Source organism: Thamnophis sirtalis, unplaced genomic scaffold (genome assembly GCF_051295495.1).
Source record: "Thamnophis sirtalis isolate CommonGarterSnake01/CBP01778 unplaced genomic scaffold, rThaSir2_p1.2 scaffold_8, whole genome shotgun sequence".
Classification (NCBI taxonomy): Eukaryota; Metazoa; Chordata; class Lepidosauria; order Squamata; family Natricidae; genus Thamnophis; species Thamnophis sirtalis.
The window spans coordinates 20,227,110-20,249,262 of NW_028261388.1; the positions used below are offsets into that span (position 1 = coordinate 20,227,110).

At 41.0% G+C, this 22,153-nt stretch overlaps 1 protein-coding gene across 1 annotated transcript; it reads right to left on the bottom strand.

Moving 5' to 3' along the window:
* Positions 1-12,387: 12,387 nt before the first annotated feature.
* On the bottom strand, positions 12,388-13,341 carry LOC106556697 (gap junction beta-2 protein-like). Its single transcript, XM_014075669.2, has one exon. The coding sequence runs from the start codon at positions 13,328-13,330 to the stop codon at positions 12,650-12,652; it is 681 nt and encodes a 226-aa protein (XP_013931144.2). The 5' UTR covers positions 13,331-13,341; the 3' UTR covers positions 12,388-12,649.
* Between the last annotated feature and the right edge of the window lie 8,812 nt (positions 13,342-22,153).

A 22,153-nucleotide genomic window follows, 5' to 3' on the forward strand; every position in this document is an offset into this window, starting at 1 on the left:
AGGAAGAAAAAAACAATGTCAGTTTACAAGGTGTGAATCCCACAAAAGTGAAACATGTAAGTTTAGTCAGTAACAAAAGTAATGCTTCTAATCTCATGATCTACCCTCTCACCCTCACTTGGCTTTAACCATGGCAGGAGATGTATACCTGATTGAAAAAGAAAGTTTGTTAACTTGTAATTTCAGACTAGTTACAAACTTAGAAAAATCTGGGTTTTAGTAACCATGGTTAGTCCCCCAATGCAGAATAATTTATTGATTCACATAGCACGATAATCCATCATGGGGATTTCTTGGTTTTGGCTTAGCACAATGTATACACGGCAGTAGTGCTCCATGGTTAGGATAATTGTGATAAACGGGCACAGAATGAATAAGGCTCATGGAAGGCAGTGGTGTCTTAGGTTATCAGAAATGCAATGTGTGTGCATCAAGCTGAGTATTGCCTGGCACATCTCTTTGATGAGAAAATTGTTCTTTGCAGTAAAAATGATCAGAATTTGCTGCTGATGTGTAGTTAACTTTCTGTATATAATTGTATTTGTTTATTTAATGCTATGCTGTCTTTTTCCACTCCGTTTCTTAAGATTTTGTTTGTTTATTCCAGTTTTACTGTCTAATTTTTTTTTAAAATAAAATTTAATTTGCTCCTCCTCAAAAGAAGACTCGGCAGCTTAATAATGGTCACAAAACTAAGCGCATAATACTTTCAAAACTTCAAAAGCCATAAAATGCTCATCATCCACATTGGCTGTTCTTTTTGGTTGTTCTGGGTTTTTTAGATGAAATGGCTCAAAAAGGTTCATAAATATTTGTAGATGTTTAGAGCTGAACTAATACTATGGCTGCCTTTACATGGCATGCAAGTATTCACAAGGCACAATTTTCTACCTGCATCTGTAGTCCCTTAATTATTGTTTTCAATCATGGTCTGTCTGATGCAGATAGATCAAGGGTGTCAAACTCAAGGCCCGTGGGCCGGATTCGGCCTGCAGGGTGATTAGATCTGGGCCACAGGGCCAGCCTGGGAACAGCAAAAGACTGGCCCATGGTGCCTCTGCCAGCGAAAACGGAGCTTGGGCAGGGTAAAAATGCAGCTCGGTTGGGGTGGGTGAGCCCCATTTTAGCTGGCAGAGGGCTAGCAAAACAAACTAAAAACAAAACAAAAGGAGAAATGTTTCCCTTCTGCATTTGAGCATGCAAGAAGGGACAAGAAAAGAGAAAGAGAAGGGGGAAAGAAAAATAAGGGAATATGTGAAGAGAGCAAGGAAGGAAAAAGAATGAAAGGGGAAGGAAGAAGAAAGAATGAAGAGGGAAGGAAAAGAAGGAAGGAAGGAGATTATAATGAGAGTAAGGATGGTCTCAGGGAAGTCCTGCCTTAGCACTTGGCCACCACAGATGTCCCAACACGAGTCCCGTGTCACGCCTACCCCCCAGCCATGCCTACCTTGGCCACACACACACAGGGCCACGCACCCCCAGCCCTCAGGTCAGACACAACTTGACACGGCCCTCAATGAAATCGAGTTTGACATCCCCGAGTTAGATGATCTATGTGCTTATGTAAAGACAGGTTCAGAGCCTACAATTTATGTAATAATTTGGTAGAAGCTTCACTTCAAAGCATCTCATGCAAATAAAAGCTCAAAACTTAAAATTTATAAATGCAGGGGACATTTGAAAGAAAAAGATTGGCGGGTACTTGCTGCACAATTCATTTTTCTTTGCTTTAATGGCTGACAGTTGAAAAGCACTGATTATGGAGCTTTGTACAGCTCATAAAAGAATTTTCTCCCCCACTCACCACTATGCTTTTCTCCACTTTGCAAAGGAAAAATTTGAAATTTTTTAGAGTTTTAGGACATTAAAAAACCCAATCTTTAAGATTTCTTCTCAAGGATCTTAAGATGTTTATTTGTGTGTATGTGTGCAGTCAGGATTTGTGCATTGAGACTACGGGTATTATAATAGCAAATGAAGTTTTTACGATATGGCCCAATCCTTTCTGGTTTTGTAGAAACCTTAGGTGTTTAATAATGTCTACTTTCTGTTGTTGTTAGTTGCGTAGTTCTGTCCGGCCCATCCCGATCCCATAGACAAAATTCCTCCAGGCCTTCCTCTCTACCATCCTCTAGAGTCCATTTAAGCTCACGCCTACTGCTTCAGTGACTCCATCCAGCCACTTCATTCTCTTTCGTGCCCTTCTTCTTTTGCTCTCAATCTTTCCCAGCATTAGGCTCTTCTCCAGTGAGTCCTTCCTTCTCATTAGGGTGGCCAAAGTATTTGAGTTTCATCTTCAGGATCTGGCCTTCTAAAGAACAGTCAGGGTTGATCCCCTCTAGGACTGACCGGTTTGATTGCCTTCCAGTCCAAGGGACTCACAGGAGTTTCTCCAGCACCATAGTTCAAAGGCCTCAATTCTTTGGCACTCAGCCTTTCTTACGGTCCAACTTTCCCAGTCATACATTGCAACTGGGAAAACCATAGCCTTGACTATATGCACTTTTGTCTACTTTCTAGCTTTTCATAAATCACTGATTTGGATATTGTGCTGGTAAACAGTAGGTGGCAGTATTGTGATTTGCTTCATTAAGATTTTGCTTTGAAAAAAATGGAAAATTCCCTTCTATCTGGTGACAGAGAGAACTGAAACTTAAATTTAAAAGATCTGATTTACAAAAATCCCTGTTACCCATAGATGGCAGCAAAATGTTAAGAGATATCTGGATTTTTGCAGCCCAAACCTGTAGCCCTAATCTCCCTAGCCTTTCTCTAAATACGTTACTGTATGAAAGTAAGAAACTTCATCTATAATTGGCTACACTAACAAGTGCCTTCCACTAATTTAAGACTAAAATTCCATGCCCTGCATTTCTAGAACAATAAAAAAGAGACATGAGCTTCATATTTCATCCATCCATCAATTTATAGTATTTACTATCCACCCTAATCTCAAAATCCAAATAAGCAATACCAATAGCACTTAGACTTAGATACGGCTTCACAGCCCTCTCTAAGCGGTTTACAAGAGTCAGCATAATGCCCCCCCCGCCGACTCCTGCAAGCTTGGCCCTCATCAACCTCAGAAGGATGGAAGGCTGAGTCAACCTTGACTTAGATCCAAAGTTAGTCAGATAACTAATATAACTATCAATCAGTATTACAGGGAATTTACAACAGTTGAATGTAATTAAAATTCAGGTGCTTGGCAACCAGCATATATTTATAATAGTTGCAGCATCTTGCAGTCATGTGATTGCCGTTTATGAGTTTTCCCAAATGGCTTCTAACAAGTAAAGCCAATGTTAGAAGTTGGGTTCGCTTACTACCTGATTTACATAACAATTGCAGCAATTCACTCAACAGCATAGCAAAGGTCATAAAACCAGGCATGACTCATTTAACAACTGCGTGGTTTAGCAATCCAATTCTGGCTCCAGTTATGGTTGTAAATCGAGAACTACCTGTATCATATTGGCCCCCATTCATCTGGTTTCAGTTTTCCGCCTTCATATTGCAGTTTTCTCAGATCATCCAGATTGCATTTTTTGGTGGGTGGGAGCGCTTTTCGAATGAGTTTCTTCCAGAATTAGGCTATTAGTCATCATATTAATTTTGATTTTAATCTAGATTTTAACCTGCATTTTTTTTAAAAAAATCTTTTAAAAAAGAGTTGAAGAACAGAGCTATTAAGGATGAATATTTGTTCAACCCCATTTAACAAAGATCTCTTCAAGTACAATTACTGAGAATAGCATTTTGATTTTTAGGAATTGCCTCAAACCGATTAAGTAACATGAGAAAACACTTCCTGATCATAACCTGATTAGGTTTTACAGGTTAAATATTACAAAAATCTTCCTTGCAAAATTAAAAAGAGATAGACTTCTGAAACAAAAATCTATAGTATGATAACCTGTTGATCCATATTTAAAGAGAAGATTTTGGAGGATTAAAGGCAGATTATAGACATGCTATAAAGCTGGGCATTTTGAAGGTACTTTCTTAAATTAATCAATTAGGATGATAACCTAAAGCAGCGGTTACCAATTGGTGATCCGTGAACCACTGATGGTCCGCAGTAAAATCTTTGCATTTTTGAATTTTTTGTATTGCACTAAATCAGGGATCTTCAAACTGGCCTCTGGGCTGGATACGGCCCTCCAAAGCAATTATTCCTGCTCACTGATGGGATGGTGTCCTTCAGGCACTTAGTTTGACTGCCTTTTTAGTCGCTCCAGTCCTTCCCTCCCGCCCTGGGAGTCCAGGCGCTTCAGTGACCAGTGCGTGAAACTTCAGCCGGGCTCCTCAAAAGACAGAGTTTGCAGGGGGCCGATCTAGCGCCTGTCTTTGCTACAAGACAAACATTCATTGGCCGTATTTGAGATTCCTAGCTGCAATGAACAGCAAACCTGGGTGCTTCTCTCCGCTAACAGGCGGCCAAGCTAAATGCCTGAAGGACCCCATCCCGTCACTAATTCACATTAGTGGTCCACGGGATTTAAAATTATGAATTTAGTGGTCCCTGAGGTTCGAAAGATTGGTGACCCCTGACCTAAAGGACAGAAAGAGATTTGCATGTATTCAAGTGCCTAAAGTTTCTACCTTACAGGAGTATTGATCATAAACTTCTGTTAACTAAGGTGAATAATCTTGCAATGTCTCTCTTCTTTGTATACTCTTTTCCTCAGGTCAAGAGACATGATAAACAAGAGTTTAAGGCAAGAGGGTGCTTATAGACACATGCTCAGCCTTCCAGGGACCCAAATACTCATCCTCATATGTCATTAAAATGTTCGTTCCTTATTTATGTTCAAAGGCAAGGGTGCCAAATTCGCATTGTCAGGACAGTGTCATATGATATATCAGGACTCCCCCCCCCCCTTGGCTAAACCGGACATGGAATGACCAGCCCATGATGCATCCAGCCTGCAGCGGGCAAGTTTTGTCAGCCATGCTCCAATGCCATTAATAAAGACTTCTTAAAGAGGAAAGGCAGTGGGGGAAGTTCAATCATTTTTTTAAATTTATTTTTATTCAAGAGTATTAGGTTACTAAGTACTGGGTTACTTATTTAAGTAAATAAGTACTAAGAGTACTTATTTTATTCAAAGCACTAGGCAGCATTTTTGTAAATTGAAATGCAATGCAAAAAGTTCTTTTAATGTTTTCCCTATGTATTCCTGATTACTTGGTTTCTTAACTTCAAGGAACAAAAAAAAGAGAGAAGAAATTACACTGGTGCAGGATGCAATTAGAAAAAAGTGGACTGTTTTTTTAATTAAAATCCCTTATTATCCATGGTATTCTTTAATATCAAAGTTTGATAGCAAATTGCATTGTTGAATTTTGATTGGTTAGATTCTATAATGTTCACCATTAGAATGAGATAAAAGGAAGTGACAAAAACATTTTTAAGGGTCTCTGGATCTCCCTGTACCTAATTCAGCCCTTTAATTATTACCCCTCACTGCCTTTTATAAGTGTGTGTGTGTTTGTGTGTGTACTGACTGTCTCATTTCATTCATTTCTCATTTCATTTTAATTTATTTGTATGCTGCCCTTTTCCCTGAAAGGGACTCAGGGCGGCTCACAACTCAAAGGGAGGGGAAAAACAAACAAAGTTACAAAAAACATAAAAACCATGCATAATTAAAAAAGCACAACAGTCATACCATTCGAAGTGGGGCCACGAGTCTTTAGCCCCAAGCCTGTCGGAACAGCCAGGTTTTAAGGGCTATGCAGAAGGCCTGGAGGGTGGTGAGGGTACGAATCTCCACGGGGAGTTCGTTCCAGAGGGTCGGAGCAGCCACAGAGAAGGCCCTCCTCCGGGTAGTCGCCAGTTGACACTGGCCGGCTGATGAAATTCGGAGGAGGCCTAGTCTGTGGGATCTAATTGGTCTAGTGGAGGTAATTGGCAGTAGGCGGTCTCTCAAGTACCCAGATCCAATACCATGAAGGGCTTTGTAGGTGACAACTAGCACCTTGAACCGTACCCGGAGATCAACAGGCAGCCAGTGCAGCTCGCGGAGGATAGGTGTTACGTGGGTGAACCGAGGCGCACCCACGATCGCTCGCGCGGCTGCATTCTGGACAAGCTGAAGTCGCCGAATACTCTTCAAGGGCAGCCCCATGTAGAGCACGTTGCAGTACTCCAGTCTGGATGTCACAGGGGCATGAGTGACTGTTGTGAGAGCCTCCCGGTTCAGGTAGGGACGCAACTGGTGCACCAGGCGGACCTGGGCAAATGCCCCCCTGGTCACAGATGACAAATGGTGTCCAAAAGTCAGCTGTGGGTCCAGGAGGACTCCCAAGTTGCGGACCCTATCTGAGGGGTATACTGTTTGACCCTCCCAGCCTGAGAGGTGGAACACTTGGCCAATTAGTAGGAGAGAAGCATGGCAGCCACTCGGTCTTATTGATTGAGTACAAGCTTGTTAACCCCCATCCAGTCCCTAACAGCCTCGAGGCCCTGGCACATCACGTCCATCGCTTCATTGAGTTGGCACGGGGCGGACAGATACAGCTGTATATCATCCGCATACTGGTGGTATTTTATCCCGTGCTGTCGAATGATCTCGCCCAGCGGTTTCATGTAGATATTAAAGAGGAGGGGGGACAGGACTGAACCCTGCGGCACTTAGGAACCGTAGTTGCAACAGTGATGCAAAAGTAACTTTGTGACCTCACATTTATAACATTTGCATTTCTGTAAAGCAATAGCAGGCGCACTTAGAATTATATTTCACAGTGCTTTATAGCCCTCTCTGTTTACAGAGTCAGCATATCATTCCCAACAATTTGGCTCCTCGTTTTGTTGATCTCAGAAGGCTGAGTCAACTTTGAGCTGGTCAGAATTGAACTGCTGGCAGGCAGCAGAATTAACTTACAATACTGCATTCTAACCATGGTTCTAAAGAAAAGATAAACTGAAATCAGATCATAAGCAAAGTCATGATTTCACTTAGAACCTATCTTGCTTAACGACAAATTATGGTTGCTAAATGAAGACTTTGTATGCATACACACATATAAAGACAAGCACACCAGTGATGGCAGTAGTGAATACAGTATTGCCTTCTAATACAATATTTTCATTCCATCTTCTGTATGTCTTAGAAATATCTGACTGACCACAATTAGAGGTGAAATCCTTTTTTTTATGTTGCTAAATCTAAAGTAGCAATTTTTTTCTATTTATGTTTCAGGAATTCTAGCTGCTTCCTTTCACATGCAAAACTGTTGAAAGCTATCAGGTCCCAAAAGATTGCCATCCTTGTGTTAAACCGATGCCAATAGGAATATAAGTAGTGCTCATTTAACTATAATTGGACTGGCAACCCAGTCACTAAGCAAAGTGGTCATTAAGTGAAATATTGCATGGCCATGCCAACCTATGATGGCACAGTTGCAGTTGAGCCCATGAAATGTATCACCCACTGATTAAGTGAGACTGCAACTTGCAAACTTCTGTTGTGTTCCCCGTTGACTTTCCTTGGTGGAAGCCAGCAGGGAAGACTCTAAATAGTGACCACATGATCATAGATACTTTGCAACGGTCAGAAGTCACTTTTTTTCAGCCCCATCATAACTTTAAGGAATCATTAAACAAATGTTAAGCAAGGACTACCTCTATAATAGGGGATGCAGAAAGGTCAGCAGTTTGGTGGTTCGAATCCCTAGCGCTGCATAACTCCTGTTCCTTGAATCCCTAGCGTTGCATAGCTCCCGTTACTTGTCCCAGCTTCTGCCAACCTAGCAGTTCAAAAGCACGTAAAAATGCAAGTAGAAAAAATAGGAACCATCTTTGGTGGGAAGGTAACAGCATTCCGTGCTCCTTCAGCATTTAGTCATGCCAGCCACATGACCACAGAGACGTCTTTGGACAGCGTTGGCTCTTCGCCTTGAAACAGACATCATCCCCTTAGAGTCGGGAATGACTAGCACATATTTGCAAGGGGAACCTTTACCTTTACCTTACTTCTCTGTAATAAATATGTCAAAGGGTGATTGTGGTTGTACTTTGCTGACTTGGACTTTGAACTTGTCTGGAGATTCTAGCAGGAGAGTGCAGCTATCATATAACCTTAACGGAAGATCTGGGATGGATGTCCACTTCCACTGGGCGTGCAGCTTTGGGAGGGAAACACATGGAGCAGTGAGGTAGGATGGGGATACCCTCCTAGTCAGCCAGATCTGCCAAATCTACACTAGAGATCAATGAGGTGATGTCACAACTAGATAACTTGCCTCCCTTTGAGCCACTATTTTGTATATCAGGTCTGTCAAGAACCAAGCATGGTTTCTAAACTTTACAATAAAGTGACCAACCTGTTAATATGATACGTTCAAGTGTACAGTACAACTTGCAAATATGGATCTTTATTGGGTTCCATTTTCCTTTTCTGATGTGATTCCATCTTCTGATTTAGGACAATTAGCAGATTGGAATAGTATGTAACTGGTTGGGCATGGGCCAGTGCAGAAATATAGCATTTAAATCAAATAAATAAATACCCGAAAGGATTGTACTTTCCCTAATACCTTACATTAAGCTTCCTTAAACTGCAATAGCAATAGCAGTAGACTTATATACCGCTTCATAGGCCTTTCAGGCCTCTCTAAGCGGTTTACAGAGAGTCAGCATATTGCCCCCAACAATCTGGGTCCTCATTTTACCCACCTCGGAAGGATGGAAGGCTGAGTCAACCCTGAGCCGGTGAGATTTGAACCGCTGACCTGCTGATCTAGCAGTAGCCTGCAGTGCTGCATTTAACCACTGCGCCACCTTGGCTCTTACTACTTGGCTCTTACTCTTACTCTTACTGCAATTGGAGATTAGGAAAATAGCAAAAGGGGAACAGAATATCTGTGGTGGCACCTCAAACCCTGTAACATTATCTCCTGAAACACTTGATATTAATTTTTATAAGAGATTTTTTGACAATTATACAGCTAATAAGGAGTCCTTGATGCACCCTGATGCTTGTTTTCTTGTGGGCATTTTATTACCCAAACTAGTAACATTATCAGTGCTAGTTTCACTAGTACTAATGATGTTACCTAGTTTGGGTAATGAAACATCTGCAAGAAAACAAGCAAGCTCAGAGAGCACCAAGGTCCCCACATTTCAACCCTGAGCTACAAATATTCTCCTTTATTGCTAATCAAGCTAATGTCTATATTTTGTTTTTGATGAGCTTAAAACTGTGTGTGTTCTTCATTAGGTAACTTCTTGCTCATAAAGTTGTATTCTGTTGAACTGATTCTGGAATATTTATAAAAGCAAGATTGAGACGTTAATTCCAGAAGTTATGAAAATGGAAATTATGATGTAAAGCATTTTACCTGTATTCACCCAAGGCGATAGTTTTTAAACGATCTTCAACTGCCCTAAGTCTGGACATGCTAAATACCACATTTGTTTTCATGCCAGAGCTGTGATCCCACGCCCATTAAAGCCTGTGGAACAATTGCAATTAACAGATTTCTTATTGCAAAGGGAAACTATCCAAATATTAATATTAACTATGGACGTGTAACTTTATTAACCCCAAGGATCTTAGGTGAATGAGAACAGATTCCATTTTAGGTCATATTTATGCAGAAATACTGAATATTCAAAAGATTCACAAACTTTTAAACGCCACTGTGCAGCAAACTGTTAGATATCATTCATACTCATTCCTCTTCTCCTTTGCATCCAGCCACCAAAAGATTTTGGGAAGGGCTGCTGGAAATTAAGGGAGAGCAACAAGTCTTCCCTTGCTGCTAGATTGAAAAATTGGCCTTTTTATCTCATACTGACTGGGGAAAAACAAGAAGCAACTATGTCCCCCTGTTTCCCAGTTATTTGGCCGGCTGATCAACTGGTGAATGACAAAGGAAGAATATTGCAATCTGTATAAATAGCAACAAGAAATGAAACAATTTGTTTAAATTAGCTATGTAGGTAGTCCTCGGTTAATGCCCATTGTTTAGGAACTATGTGAAGTTACAATAATGCTGATCAAGTGGTACTTATGAATGTTCCTCAAAGATCTGGGCATTCCAGCACCCCCACAGTGATGTGGTTATGATCTGGGTCCTTAGCAATCACATTTACAATGGTTGCAATAACCCATAGTCACGGAATTGCAATTTGCAATCTTCTCTACCCGCTTCCAGCATGGAAAGTCAACAGGAAAGCGGGAAGAAAAGGTTGCAAGTCTCTCCAGTAAGTCATTCCCTCTACTTTCCCACGTCCCCTCCTGCCCTCTGGAGAACTCACTACTTGCCTGACCACACTTGCACTGCAACAATGTGATGAAATGTGCACCTGGAGAATCAGTGGATAAGAGTTTTGGCAACACAGAGCTTTCCCCAGATGCCCAGATTAAGATACTGGGCAATCCTTAGAATCTCTCAATAAATATCTACTATATTAAAAGGTTATAGCTTTAGTTTGGCAAGATTCTGTCCATTAGGTATAAGCAAAACAAGGATTGGACTTGATTGGATTTTGCTGCATTGTCTTTGGGCTTGGCCCTGACGTGCATCCACTTACCTGCCCACCTTTCTCCTTGTGAGTCACCTGGCATTTGCTTCCTCATTGATTTTGTTTGATAGAAGTTGGCAAGAAGTTGTTAGGAAATCCTTGTTTAATGACTCATGTTCCTCATTTAATGACAGCAACAGGACTGCTGGAAATGCCATTGCTAAGCAATTGCACTCTAAAACCACATTACTTGGAACATGGTGGTTTGGACACTGGGTTGGAGGTTAGCAAGCCCACGTTTGAGACCTGAGTGCTACTGCATGGCGGGATGAACTCCCATCACTTGCTCCAGCTCCTTGACAAGGATATGAAGAGACCTCTGGGCAATGGTGATGCCACTAGCTAATCTTTTTAACCTATAAGCATGTGCCTCTGAAGTTAAACATGTGCCTCTGGCATGAACAGAATAGGGGACCACATTATTTAGTGATTGAAAATCCAAGAGCAACTGTTATTGTAACTTACGGTCCATTAAGGCTATTAGAGGGACGTGGTGGCTCAGTGGCTAAGACTGAGCTTGTCGATCAGAAAGGTCAGCGGTTCAAACCCTTAGCTCCCATTACTAGTCCCAGCTTCTGCCAACCTAACAGTTCGAAAACATGTAAAAGTGCAAGTAGAAAAATAGGAACCATCTTTGGTGGGAAGGTAAGTGTTCCGTGTGCCTTCGGCATTTAGTCATGCTGGTCACATGATCACAGAGACGTATTCGGATAGGCTTTGAAACAGAGATGACTAGCACATAAGTGAGAGGAGAACCTTTACCTTAAGGCTATTAAGCTCAAGATTTTATTTCTTCTGAATGTTACTAGTTTTCCTGGTTCTTTGAAACACTTGAATGTCTGGTCTCATATTTTTATTAATTTATTTCTACATTTGTGCTGAAATTGTTCCAGGTATACTATTCTAAGTCCGTATGCTATGCAAATTAAATTTCTATTATAGTTTTGATGTACATGTATATAAAATGTATAAATACTTATGGTTTTAAAGCCAGGCTATTTCACTAGATTATCTTTGTCCCATTGTCCAAATAAGAACTTCTACATGGTGTTAAAATGTTTAGTAAAGTAGTGTTGCTTTTACACATTTCAAACAACTACCAGTGCTGTTTCACAGTTTAATTGTCATTAATAGATTTATTAAGCATAGTACTACAGGTTACATCATATTATTTAACTCTTCCAGTAACAACAAATGTCCAGGTATGGGAAATATAATTTAGTTAAGAGTAAACAATATAGTAAAAATATCACCATTATAAGTGAAAGAACTGGAGCAGTGGTTATGAAACAGCAATTCATACTATTAACAGTTAAACAAACAACAATATGTATAACAAGCAAAGTCCTGAATTAAGTATATTCTCACAGTCCAGTAAACCAGCCAACATAACAATTAAATCCAAGCCTTTTGTATAAATGTAATACTGGAAGATCCTGACACATATTGTGTTTGGTTTGGTTTGGTTTGGTTTTATTTATATGCCACCCTATTTCCAGCGGGACTCAGGGCGGCGCACAAACCCAAGGGGGGAAAGGGAACACAAAAACTACAAATACAAGCATTTAAAAATAACCAACAGACACACAAATCGAGAGGGGAAGGGAACTCATCAACCCCAGGCCTGCCGACACAGCCAGGTTTTAACGGCTTTTCGGAAGGCCTGGAGAGAGGTGAGGGTCCGAATCTCTGCGGGGAGTTCGCTCCAAAGGGCTGGAGCTGCCACAGAGAAGGCCCTCCCCCGGGTAGTAGCCAGATGGCATTGGCTGGTAGACGGAACCCGGAGGAGGCCAGCCCTGTGTGATCTAATGGGTCTTTGGGAGGTATGTGTGTTTAAGGATTGTGGGGTATACTAAATAAAGAATTAGAAGATGGATATCAGCCAATTAATTTAAAACCATTTAGAATGTTATTTAGTCATTAAAAACAAATTAGCTGCTTAGAAGCATCATTCTTGGAATAATTTCAGTTGCAAAACTTGGCTTTTCTTTTCTTCCAACAACATAATTATGGCTATTAAAATAAGGTTCCATACAATTTTCATGATGACTGGAAGTACTGTTGACTGATGTTTACAATCAATACAAATTAAAAGATCAATAATAGACACATCTAATGATTAGGCAGTGAATTTACACCTCTTGACTTCTTCATGCAAAACTTTATCACTAAATAAGATAATTCAAGCAGATTTAAAAACATACAAATGCCTGAAGCCGCAAGCATGAAAACAGTAAATACAGTTTTTTCAGTGGGTCTGGAAATAAAACAGTCAACTGTATTTGGGCAAGGAAAATCAGTACATTTCACTAGCCGAGGCATTTGATATCCTCTGTATATGTAGTAAAATATGTACGTGAAGGCTACCTCAAAGATAATTCGGGAAAAAATGCTAGTAGTGTATGTCCACCACAGGGGACCCTCGATATGAAACCTTTGTGTTTTGAGGTCTACGATGTCCATCTTCCTGTGTCTGCATTCCTTTTTTTCCTTATGTCTTCTGTATGCCACATGCATGGCCACCAACAGAGCAGGAGTAGAGACAAAGATAAGTTGGAGAGCCCAAAGTCTAATGTGAGAAATCGGGAAATGCTCGTCATAGCAGACATTTTCACATCCGGGTTGTTTGATATTACAAGTGAAATCTTGCTGTTCGTCTCCCCAGACCTTTTCTGCTGCAACTACAAGAATCATGACACGGAAAATAAACAGGACAGTGAGCCAGATTTTCCCAATGCTGGTGGAGTGTCTGTTGACCCCTCCTAAGATGGCTTGTAGGGCTCCCCAGTCCATAACCGAGTGTGTCCTTTAGTCTATTAAGACAAAAATAATATGCCAATTCATAAGTAGCTGTATTCCATCATAAAAGTTTCATGAGTTGAAATCTTCTATATCCTTATTATTAAACATTTCTACTCTAATGGGAAATAGCACAATTTGGGTTTCTTTTTTCCGTTTCTTCTATTCCTCTACTCTTTCTATTCCATGGAAGGGAAAATAGGACAATAGAAATAGTTACACTGTATTGGTTCAAATGATTTATGCAGGGGTTTACAATTTTTTTTAAAACATAAAAATAATGATCACTGTACCTGATAACACCCCACAGGATATACTGTATGCACAGATAGGGAACCCCCATATACGAATACAGCTCATCTGCCTGGAATCCGCACTGTATATCGGATATTAATAGCAATAGCAATAGCAGTTCAACTTATATACCGCTTTCAGCCCTCTCTAAGCGGTTTACAGAGTCAGCATATCGCCCCCACAGTCTGGGTCCTCATTTTACCCACCTCGGAAGGATGGAAGGCTGAGTCAACCTTGAGCCGGTGAGATTAGAACCGCTGAACTGCAGATAACAGTCAGCTGAAGTGGCCTGCAGTACTGCACCCTAACCACTGTGCCACCTCGGCTCGGCTAATACAATTGAGAGAGTCCAGAGGTATTTCACGAGAAGAGTACTCCACTCCTCTACTCACAACAGAATACCCTATGCTACCAGGCTTGGAATTGAATTGAATTGAATTTATTATATTTCTATGCCGCCCTTTTCCCCAAAGGGGACTCAGGGCGGCTCACAACCCAAGTCAAGCGGGGGGGGGGGTACAAATAAGGAAAAAAACACGAACAAAACAATACCACAATTTAAAAACACACAACAACCATACCATTCGAGGGGGGACAAAAGCTCATTAGCCCCAGGCCTGTCGGAACAGCCAGGTTTTAAGGGCTTTGCGGAAGGCCTGGAGGGTGGTGAGGGTTCGAATCTCCACGGGGAGCTCGTTCCAGAGGGCCGGAGCAGCCACAGAGAAGGCCCTCCTCCGGGTGGTCGCCAGTCGGCATTGGCCAGTGGATGGAATTCGGAGGAGGCCTAATCTGTGGGATCTAATCGGTCTATTGGAGGTAATTTTGGGCTTAGAGAACCTAGAACTACGCTGCCTACGGTCTGACCTAAGCGTAGTACACAAAATTATCCGCTACAAAGTCCTACTTGTCAATGACTACTTCAGCTTCAGCGACAATAATACTCGGGCAAACAATAGATACAAACTCAAGGTAAACCGCTCCAAACTCGATTGCAGAAAATACGACTTCAGCAACAGAGTGGTCAATGCCTGGAATGCACTACCTGACTCTGTTGTTACTTTCCCAAACCCCCATAATTTTAACCTAAGACTGCCTACTGTTGACTTCACCCCATTCCTAAGAGCAGAGGTGGGTTGCTAATTTTTTTTACTACCGGTTCGGTCGCGCTCTCGCATGCGCTCCTGTGCACATGTGATGCTTCTGCCCATGCACAGAAGCATCCGGGTGGGTGGGCAGAGCCTCTCGCTGCCGCTACTACCGGTTCAGCCGATTCGAGCCGAACCGGCAGCAACCCACCTCTGCCTAAGAGGTCTGTAAGGGGTGTGGATAAGCACACCAGTGTGTCTTCTGCCCCTGTCCTACTGTCTCCATTTATTCATACCCATCTACTGTGTTCATATTCATGTTTATATTATACCTGTTATTTTTTTACATGTTTGGCAAACTAAATAAATAAATAAAAATACTTTCCAAAGGGGGGGGGGGAGAAAGTGATGTAAAACCCCATATGTGGAAAGATGATGTAATTAATACAACCCCTCTCTGCTATGAGAGCTCAAGGGAATATAGCAATAGCAATAGCAATAGCAGTAGACTTATATACCGCTTCATAGGGCTTTCAGCCCTCTCTAAGTGGTTTACAGAGAGTCAGCATATTGCCCCCAACAATCTGGGTCCTCATTTTACCCACCTCGAAAGGATGGATTATTTTTTTTAGGTATTTTATTAAAATTTATAGGCCACCCTTTTCCCTGAGGGGACTCAGGGCGGCTTAGAACCATTAGGGAGGGGGAACAAAACACAATAAACGATATGAAAACAAAATAAGTAGTAAAAACACAACATGCATTCTACATTCAACACTCGGGTGGGGCAAATTAAGGACTTATCCCCAGGCCTGTTGGGAGAGCCAGGTCTTGAGGGCTGCGCGGAAGGCCTGGACGGTGGTGAGGGTGCGTATCTCGACGGGGAGATCGTTCCACAGGGTCGGAGCTGCAACAGAAAAGGCTCTCCTCCGTGTAGTCGCCAGTCGACATTGACTGGCGGATGGAATTCGGAGGAGGATGGAAGGCTGAGTCAACCCTGAGCCGGTGAGATTTGAACCGCTGAACTGCTGATCTAGCAGTAGCCTGCAGTGCTGCATTTAACCACTGCGCCACCTCGGCTCAATGGTTAAATCGGTATGGATTGTGTATACCATACCGATAGCACCATCAAGAGTTTGACTTGTTTAATGTTACAATAGTGATGGTACACCAGAATAGTACATACAGTATTTGCACAGTGTAGGTGTCCTCCATACAAACATCCGTATTCTACCCAAAGGTGCTTTTCCCCAAAGTCAACTGGACTTCCTTTGTTTTTCCTCGAAGACTTTTTGCTTTTCATCCAAGAAGTTTCTTCAGTTCTGACTTCTGAACTGGAGAAGCTTCTTGAATGAGAAGCGAAACAACTTCAAGGAAAAACAAAGAAAGTCCAGTTGACTTTTGGAACAAGCAGTTTTGGGACAGCCATGACCTGGATGACTGAGAATCTGCATAGACATCTATAATCTACATCAGTATACATGATTAACTGCTACTATGAGCTGAGGTGGTGTAGTGGTTAGAGTGCAGTACTGCAGGCCATTTCAGCTGACTGCTGGCTGCAGTTCGGCAGTTCAAATCTCATCGGCTCAAGGTTCTCAGCCTTCCGTCCTTCTGAGTTGGGTAAAATGAGGACCCAGATTGTTGGGGGCAATATGCTGACTCTGTAAAACCACTTAGAGAGGGCTGTAAAAGCACTATGATGCGGTATGTAAGTCTAAGTGCTGTTGCTATTGTTATTTAAGTGATGATTTGAACTCTGTTAGAATATCTACAAGATATTTATGTAAATGTCACATTGTAAATACATATTTATATGATTAGGAAGCTCTAGTATTAGCTGGAAATATTCTACTGATGTGACTTCAATAGAATCATTTTAACAACACAATTTTAACTATTCTGGATCATTAACACAAATATACTCTCATTCATATTAATCTACTAAGGTGGTTTCAAATATCATGTACCCACGAATTGGTTGTTAGTGTTATTAAAGACTAATTTGCTATCAATTTGTAAAACTATCAAATTCTTCTTTATTTCTTCTTCAGACCTTTTCCAGTGACCAACTTAAAAGTACTTTTAAAACTTAGAGGATAACTTCACAATACAGGGCAGCCCTCAGTTAATGACTATTTTTTCAACAACCAAAGTTATAGCAGCTCTGAGTAAGGAGATGTATGGCTGTCCTTGAAGTTGCAGCCTTGCAGCACCCCTGAAGTCGTGTGATCGGGATTCAGGCACATCACTTTAAAAAATGATGATGGATATGAATATAGGTAGTCCTCGACTTAAGACCACCATTGAGTCCAAAACGTCTGTTGCTAAGTGAGACAGTTTGTAGTGAATTTTGTTCATTTTACAATCTTTCTTGATACAGGATTAAGTGTTCGCTTATTTAATTAGTTTGATAATGAACCCGGTTGTCAGAAATTTGCACTCTGTTGTTAACAAGGATAAAAGGCTATCACACAGTAGAAGCTTCCATCACAGCTTCCCAAACTACTTAACCAAACACTCATGAGGGATACATATCCTGTTTCCCCGAAGACCTCCCCGGATAATAAACCCAATTGGGCTTTTGAGCGCATGCACTAAAATACGTCCTCCCCGAAAATAAGCCCTTCCCCGAAAATACTGCAGCGCAGCAGCAGCCATGAGATGACTACACTTGCCAACTCTTGCACCTCAAAAATAATAAGACCTCCCTGAAAATCAGAGATCAAAAGAAAATAAGACCCTGTCTTATTTTCAGGAAAACATGGTAGAATGTCAAAGAAGTTAAGCATTTTATTTTTTTTTGAAAAGGAAAGCAGGTCTTCTCCATTCTCTGGACGAATGAAGAAAAGCTAAAATCACTGAGGTTAAAAAATACAAGCAATTTATGTTGGGGATTCTTCCCTGAAGCTCATTCTTTCAGGATTTCAAAGCCTTTGGAAGCCGGGCCTAAATAAGATTTGACCAATTAAACATAACATTACTCAACTGTACATCTTGAAATGAATGTTGCCAGGTATTAAGTGAATTACTGGAGTCAGAAATTACTGAATTATATAGAGTCAGTTACCAAGCATCTGAATTTTGATCACATGACCAGTGTGAAAAATGGTCATAAGTCACTTATTTCATTGCTGTCGTAATTTCAAATGGTTCCTAAATGAACTGCAGGATACCTGTAATAGAAAGAGTATCATTTGACCTTAGATACTAATTATCACAAATACATTAACTGAGAAACCATTTTTTCTGTTTGTCTCCATAATGGAATGAAAAAAGATACCAGGCTGTTACTTGCATCTCCAAATAAATTTTAATTAATGTATTTGCAGGGCTTGTCGGTTGCTCAAATCCACCAATATAGAGAGAAGTGCAGCTTCCAAGGCCTTATTAAAAATATAACTGATGCAAAGGAAGTTTAAAACAACATTATACACCACAAAAAAACAAGTTAAAAACAATATTATGCATCACAAAAAACCTGGGGGAGGTTTCAAAAGCTATCATTGTTAGGAATATAATCTAACGGTTGGGTTGGCAATATATAAATCATGTAACAATGCTGTTTCTTTAAATCATACTGTAAAATGTGATTGGTTGCTGTTTTTCCTCAATCGGCCATAAGAGGGAGCCAGAATGACTGTTAGCTCTCTTTTTGTTAGATGCTGGGCTGATCTGATCTGAGTGTTTTGGAAGCTTGCTGTTAGAAAGTGCAGTGAGCTATTGTAAGTTTTGCAACTGCTAGCAAACTTTGAGTACCGTACTGTTTGTATGATTATGGACTATGTTATTTGGATTATCCCTTAACTGAAAGACATTGATGACTGACTGTCTTATCCATGTATGACTTGGACTGTTTGATGGACTCTGATACCTCTATTTCCACGAAAGTAAAAGCCTATTTAAACTGCATTGTCTCTGTATGCTGGTTTGTGTGTTCTCCAACACAACTCTCACAACGCTTCTCTGAACGCACTTGCTCTCCCAACAGGGAGCTTATCTAACAATCATTAAGGAATATAATTTATTTGTTGATTATTAATGAATGAACGAATTTGTACTCTGATTTTGTGTTGATGCAGCCGTTTAAAATGCCTTATAACAATCAAGAATCAAATTAATTAATTATATAAAATGGATGTTGGCTAAGCAAACTTATGGAATAAAGCATTACAGGTAGTCCTTGACTTACAACAGTTCATTTAGTGACCATTCAAAATTATAACGATACTAAAAAAAAGTGACATGACCATTTTTCACACTTATGACCATTGCAGCATCCCCGTGGTCACATGATCAAACTTCAGATGCTTGAAACTGACTCAAATTTATGACAGTTGCAGTGTTCTGGGGTAATGTGATCACTTTTTTTGACCTTCTCCCAAGCAAAGTCAATGTGGAAGCCAAAGTCACTTAACAATCATGTCACTAATTTAACAACTGCAGTGATTCACTTAAAAACTGTGGCAAGAAATTTCATAAAATGGGGCAAAATTCACTTAACAAATGTCTCACTTAGCAACAGAAATTTTGGGTTGAATTCTGGTAAATGGAATTGAATGGAAAAATAATCTAAGGCTGAAGCAGATTGTCTCAATCTGGGAATTAACAAACTTGAAAGAAAGAATTGGTTTTCCTTTAGAGTAAAGCTATTAATAATCTATATATTTATAGGTAAAGGTTCCCCTCGCACATGTATTCTAGTTGTTCCCAACTCTAGGGGGTGGTGCTCATCTCCGTTTCAAAGCCGAAGAACCTGCACTGTCTGAAGATGTCTCCATGGTCATGTGGCTGGCATGACTAAATGCCAAAGGCGCACAGAATGCTGTTACCTTCCCACCAAAGGGATTCCTATTTTTCTACTTGCATTTTTACATCCTTTTGAACTGCTAGGTTGGCAGAAGCTGGGACAAGTAACGGAAGCTCACTCTGTTACACGTTAGGGATTAGAATCACCGAACTGCCAATCTTTCTGATTGACAAGCTCAGCGTCTTAGCCACCGAGCCACTGTGCCCCTTTTATATATTTATAACATATCTATAAATAATAGTACAGAACACAGGATATTTTTTTTCTTTTAAAGTACCTATTACATCAACTGCAGAGACAAGAACGCTGCTTCTACCATGTGGTCCACAGGGCTATTCAGGTAAACGGATCAAATCCACATGTTGAATTTCAAGCATGCTGTTAATTTGCATAAACATATAAAATTATCTTCCTTATATTTGCTTCTGCCTAGCCCTGGATTCAGCTTCTACTTATCTCAAGTAATTTGGGGGTGGGGGGGGATTATTGCAACAAAACTTCAAGCATTAATCCACCCATAACACAGCATACAATATTTTGATTGAAAATTTACAACGATTGAAAAGTTTTACAGAGTAACAGAGTTGGAAGGCTGAATACAAATCTGATCTTTTGGTTTCACTGGGGGAGAAATGGGTGTTCCTTTGCAAAGAGAAAAAGAGAGAGATTCTTTTCATCACACACTTTTGGGATTTTGTTGAAGCCCTTTGTCTCCTTCACCAATTATTTACTGACTCTTTTACAGACAAAATGACTAATGAAAGAAAGCAACATCTCATACCTACGCCACCCATTCTTCTGCCTGCAATCCGTTCCCAAGAAGAAGGGAATCCCGCTACTATAAACTCCCTGTTTCTTCCTGAAACTGGAGGCGCAGCTAAGCATCCAGGTAACAAATCTAATTTGCTGAACCTGAACCTGGCTAGAAAAGAATAAAGCCTTCCCCCAAATACTTGCCTTCTCCTTCCCCCTCTCTTTTTCCTATTTTCATCTAGTTTGATGAAAAGGAGGACTAGAGGTGACATGATAGCTGTGTTCTGATATCTTGTGGGCTGTCACAAAGAAGAGGGAGTCAAGCTATTATTCTCCAAAGCACCTGAAGGCAGGAGAAGAAGCAATGGGTGGAAACTAATTAAGGACAGAAATAACCTAGAACTAAGGAGAAATTTCTTGACAGTTAGAACAATTTAATCAGTGGAAGAACTTGCCTCCAAAAGTTGTGAATGCTCCAACAATGGACGTTTTTAAGAAGATGTTGGATATCCATTTGTCTGAAATGATATAGAGTTTCCTGCCTAAGCAGGTGGTTGGACTAGAAGACCTTCAGGTCCCTTCCAACTCTGCCATTGTATTGTATTCCCCCCTCATACAGATTTTTCCCACCCGCAAATCTATAACACCCCACTGCTTCACAGCGATCTGCTCAGTTTAGATGCTTCTGGTTAGCTCCAATAGGTTGGATGCTCGTCCCCCCCACCCAACCCCGCTTCTTTCTGGAGCTCTCCACTTTCCAGACTTTATGGATTACAACTTTTAGGACGTATGGACTTCAACTCCCAGAATTCTCCAACCAGCCTGCCAGAATCCTGGGAAATAAAGTCCTACAATTTTTAAAAGCTGCCAAAGTTGGCCACCCTTGAACTGGAACTTCCCATTTTCCTTCATACACCCTCCCTTCCTCGCGTCAGTTTTGAGTGGGAAACTGAACGCGCCCCCAGCGCAGGCATCCCTTCGGGCGGTAGCAGGCGGCACTCCAACCCCCTCACCTTTGTAAGCAACCTGCAGCCGGGAATTCCAAAAGGCTTCGGGTGTCGTGTGGCGCCCGGTTCTCTTGGTCCTCTTTCTTGCGCGACCGCCAGCCGGTGCGGCCGACCTCTCCTGGCCGCCTCGATGATTTCGAGGGATGTTCCTCCTCTCCTGGTTGATGCGCGGCAGCTTTTTAGGTACGCCTCCAGCAGACGCTATTGCGAAAACGGGGCGGGAAAAGCCCGGAAGCGGGCGAGAAGGCATTTTCACGTAGCTGATGCTTCTTTATACAGCTCGGATTTTGCATCCTTTGGTGTCAACAATAGGACATGGTTAGAGCTTTTGGGTTGTTGTTTTGTTTTTTTGAAGGCCTGTCCACTTTTATCTCCCAATTCAAGAGGTGGAAAATCAAGCTCACTCAACCATTACTGCCCTACCCCTTGGTTGCTGTAAAATGAAATACATTTTCATTTTTCATGAAATACATGGAGGTAGTCCTCCACGTAAGACCACAATTGAGCCTAATATTGCTGTTGCTAAGTGGAACATTTCCTAAGAGGATTTTGTCCCATTTTGCAACCTTTCTTGCACAGTTGTTAAGTGGATCATTGCAGTTATTAAGTTAGTAACATGGTTGTTAAGTGAATCTAACTTTCCTCACTGACTTTGTCAGTGATCCATGTAACCTCAGGACATTGCAACTGTCTCATAAAAATGAGTCAGTTGCCAAGCATATGAATTTTGATCCCATGACCAAGGAGATGCTGCAATGGTCGTAAGTATGAAAAATGGTAATAAGTCACTTTCCCCCAATGTTTTAACTTTGAATGGTCAGTAAATGAACTGTTGTAAATCAAAGAAAACTTGTAATAACAACATCTT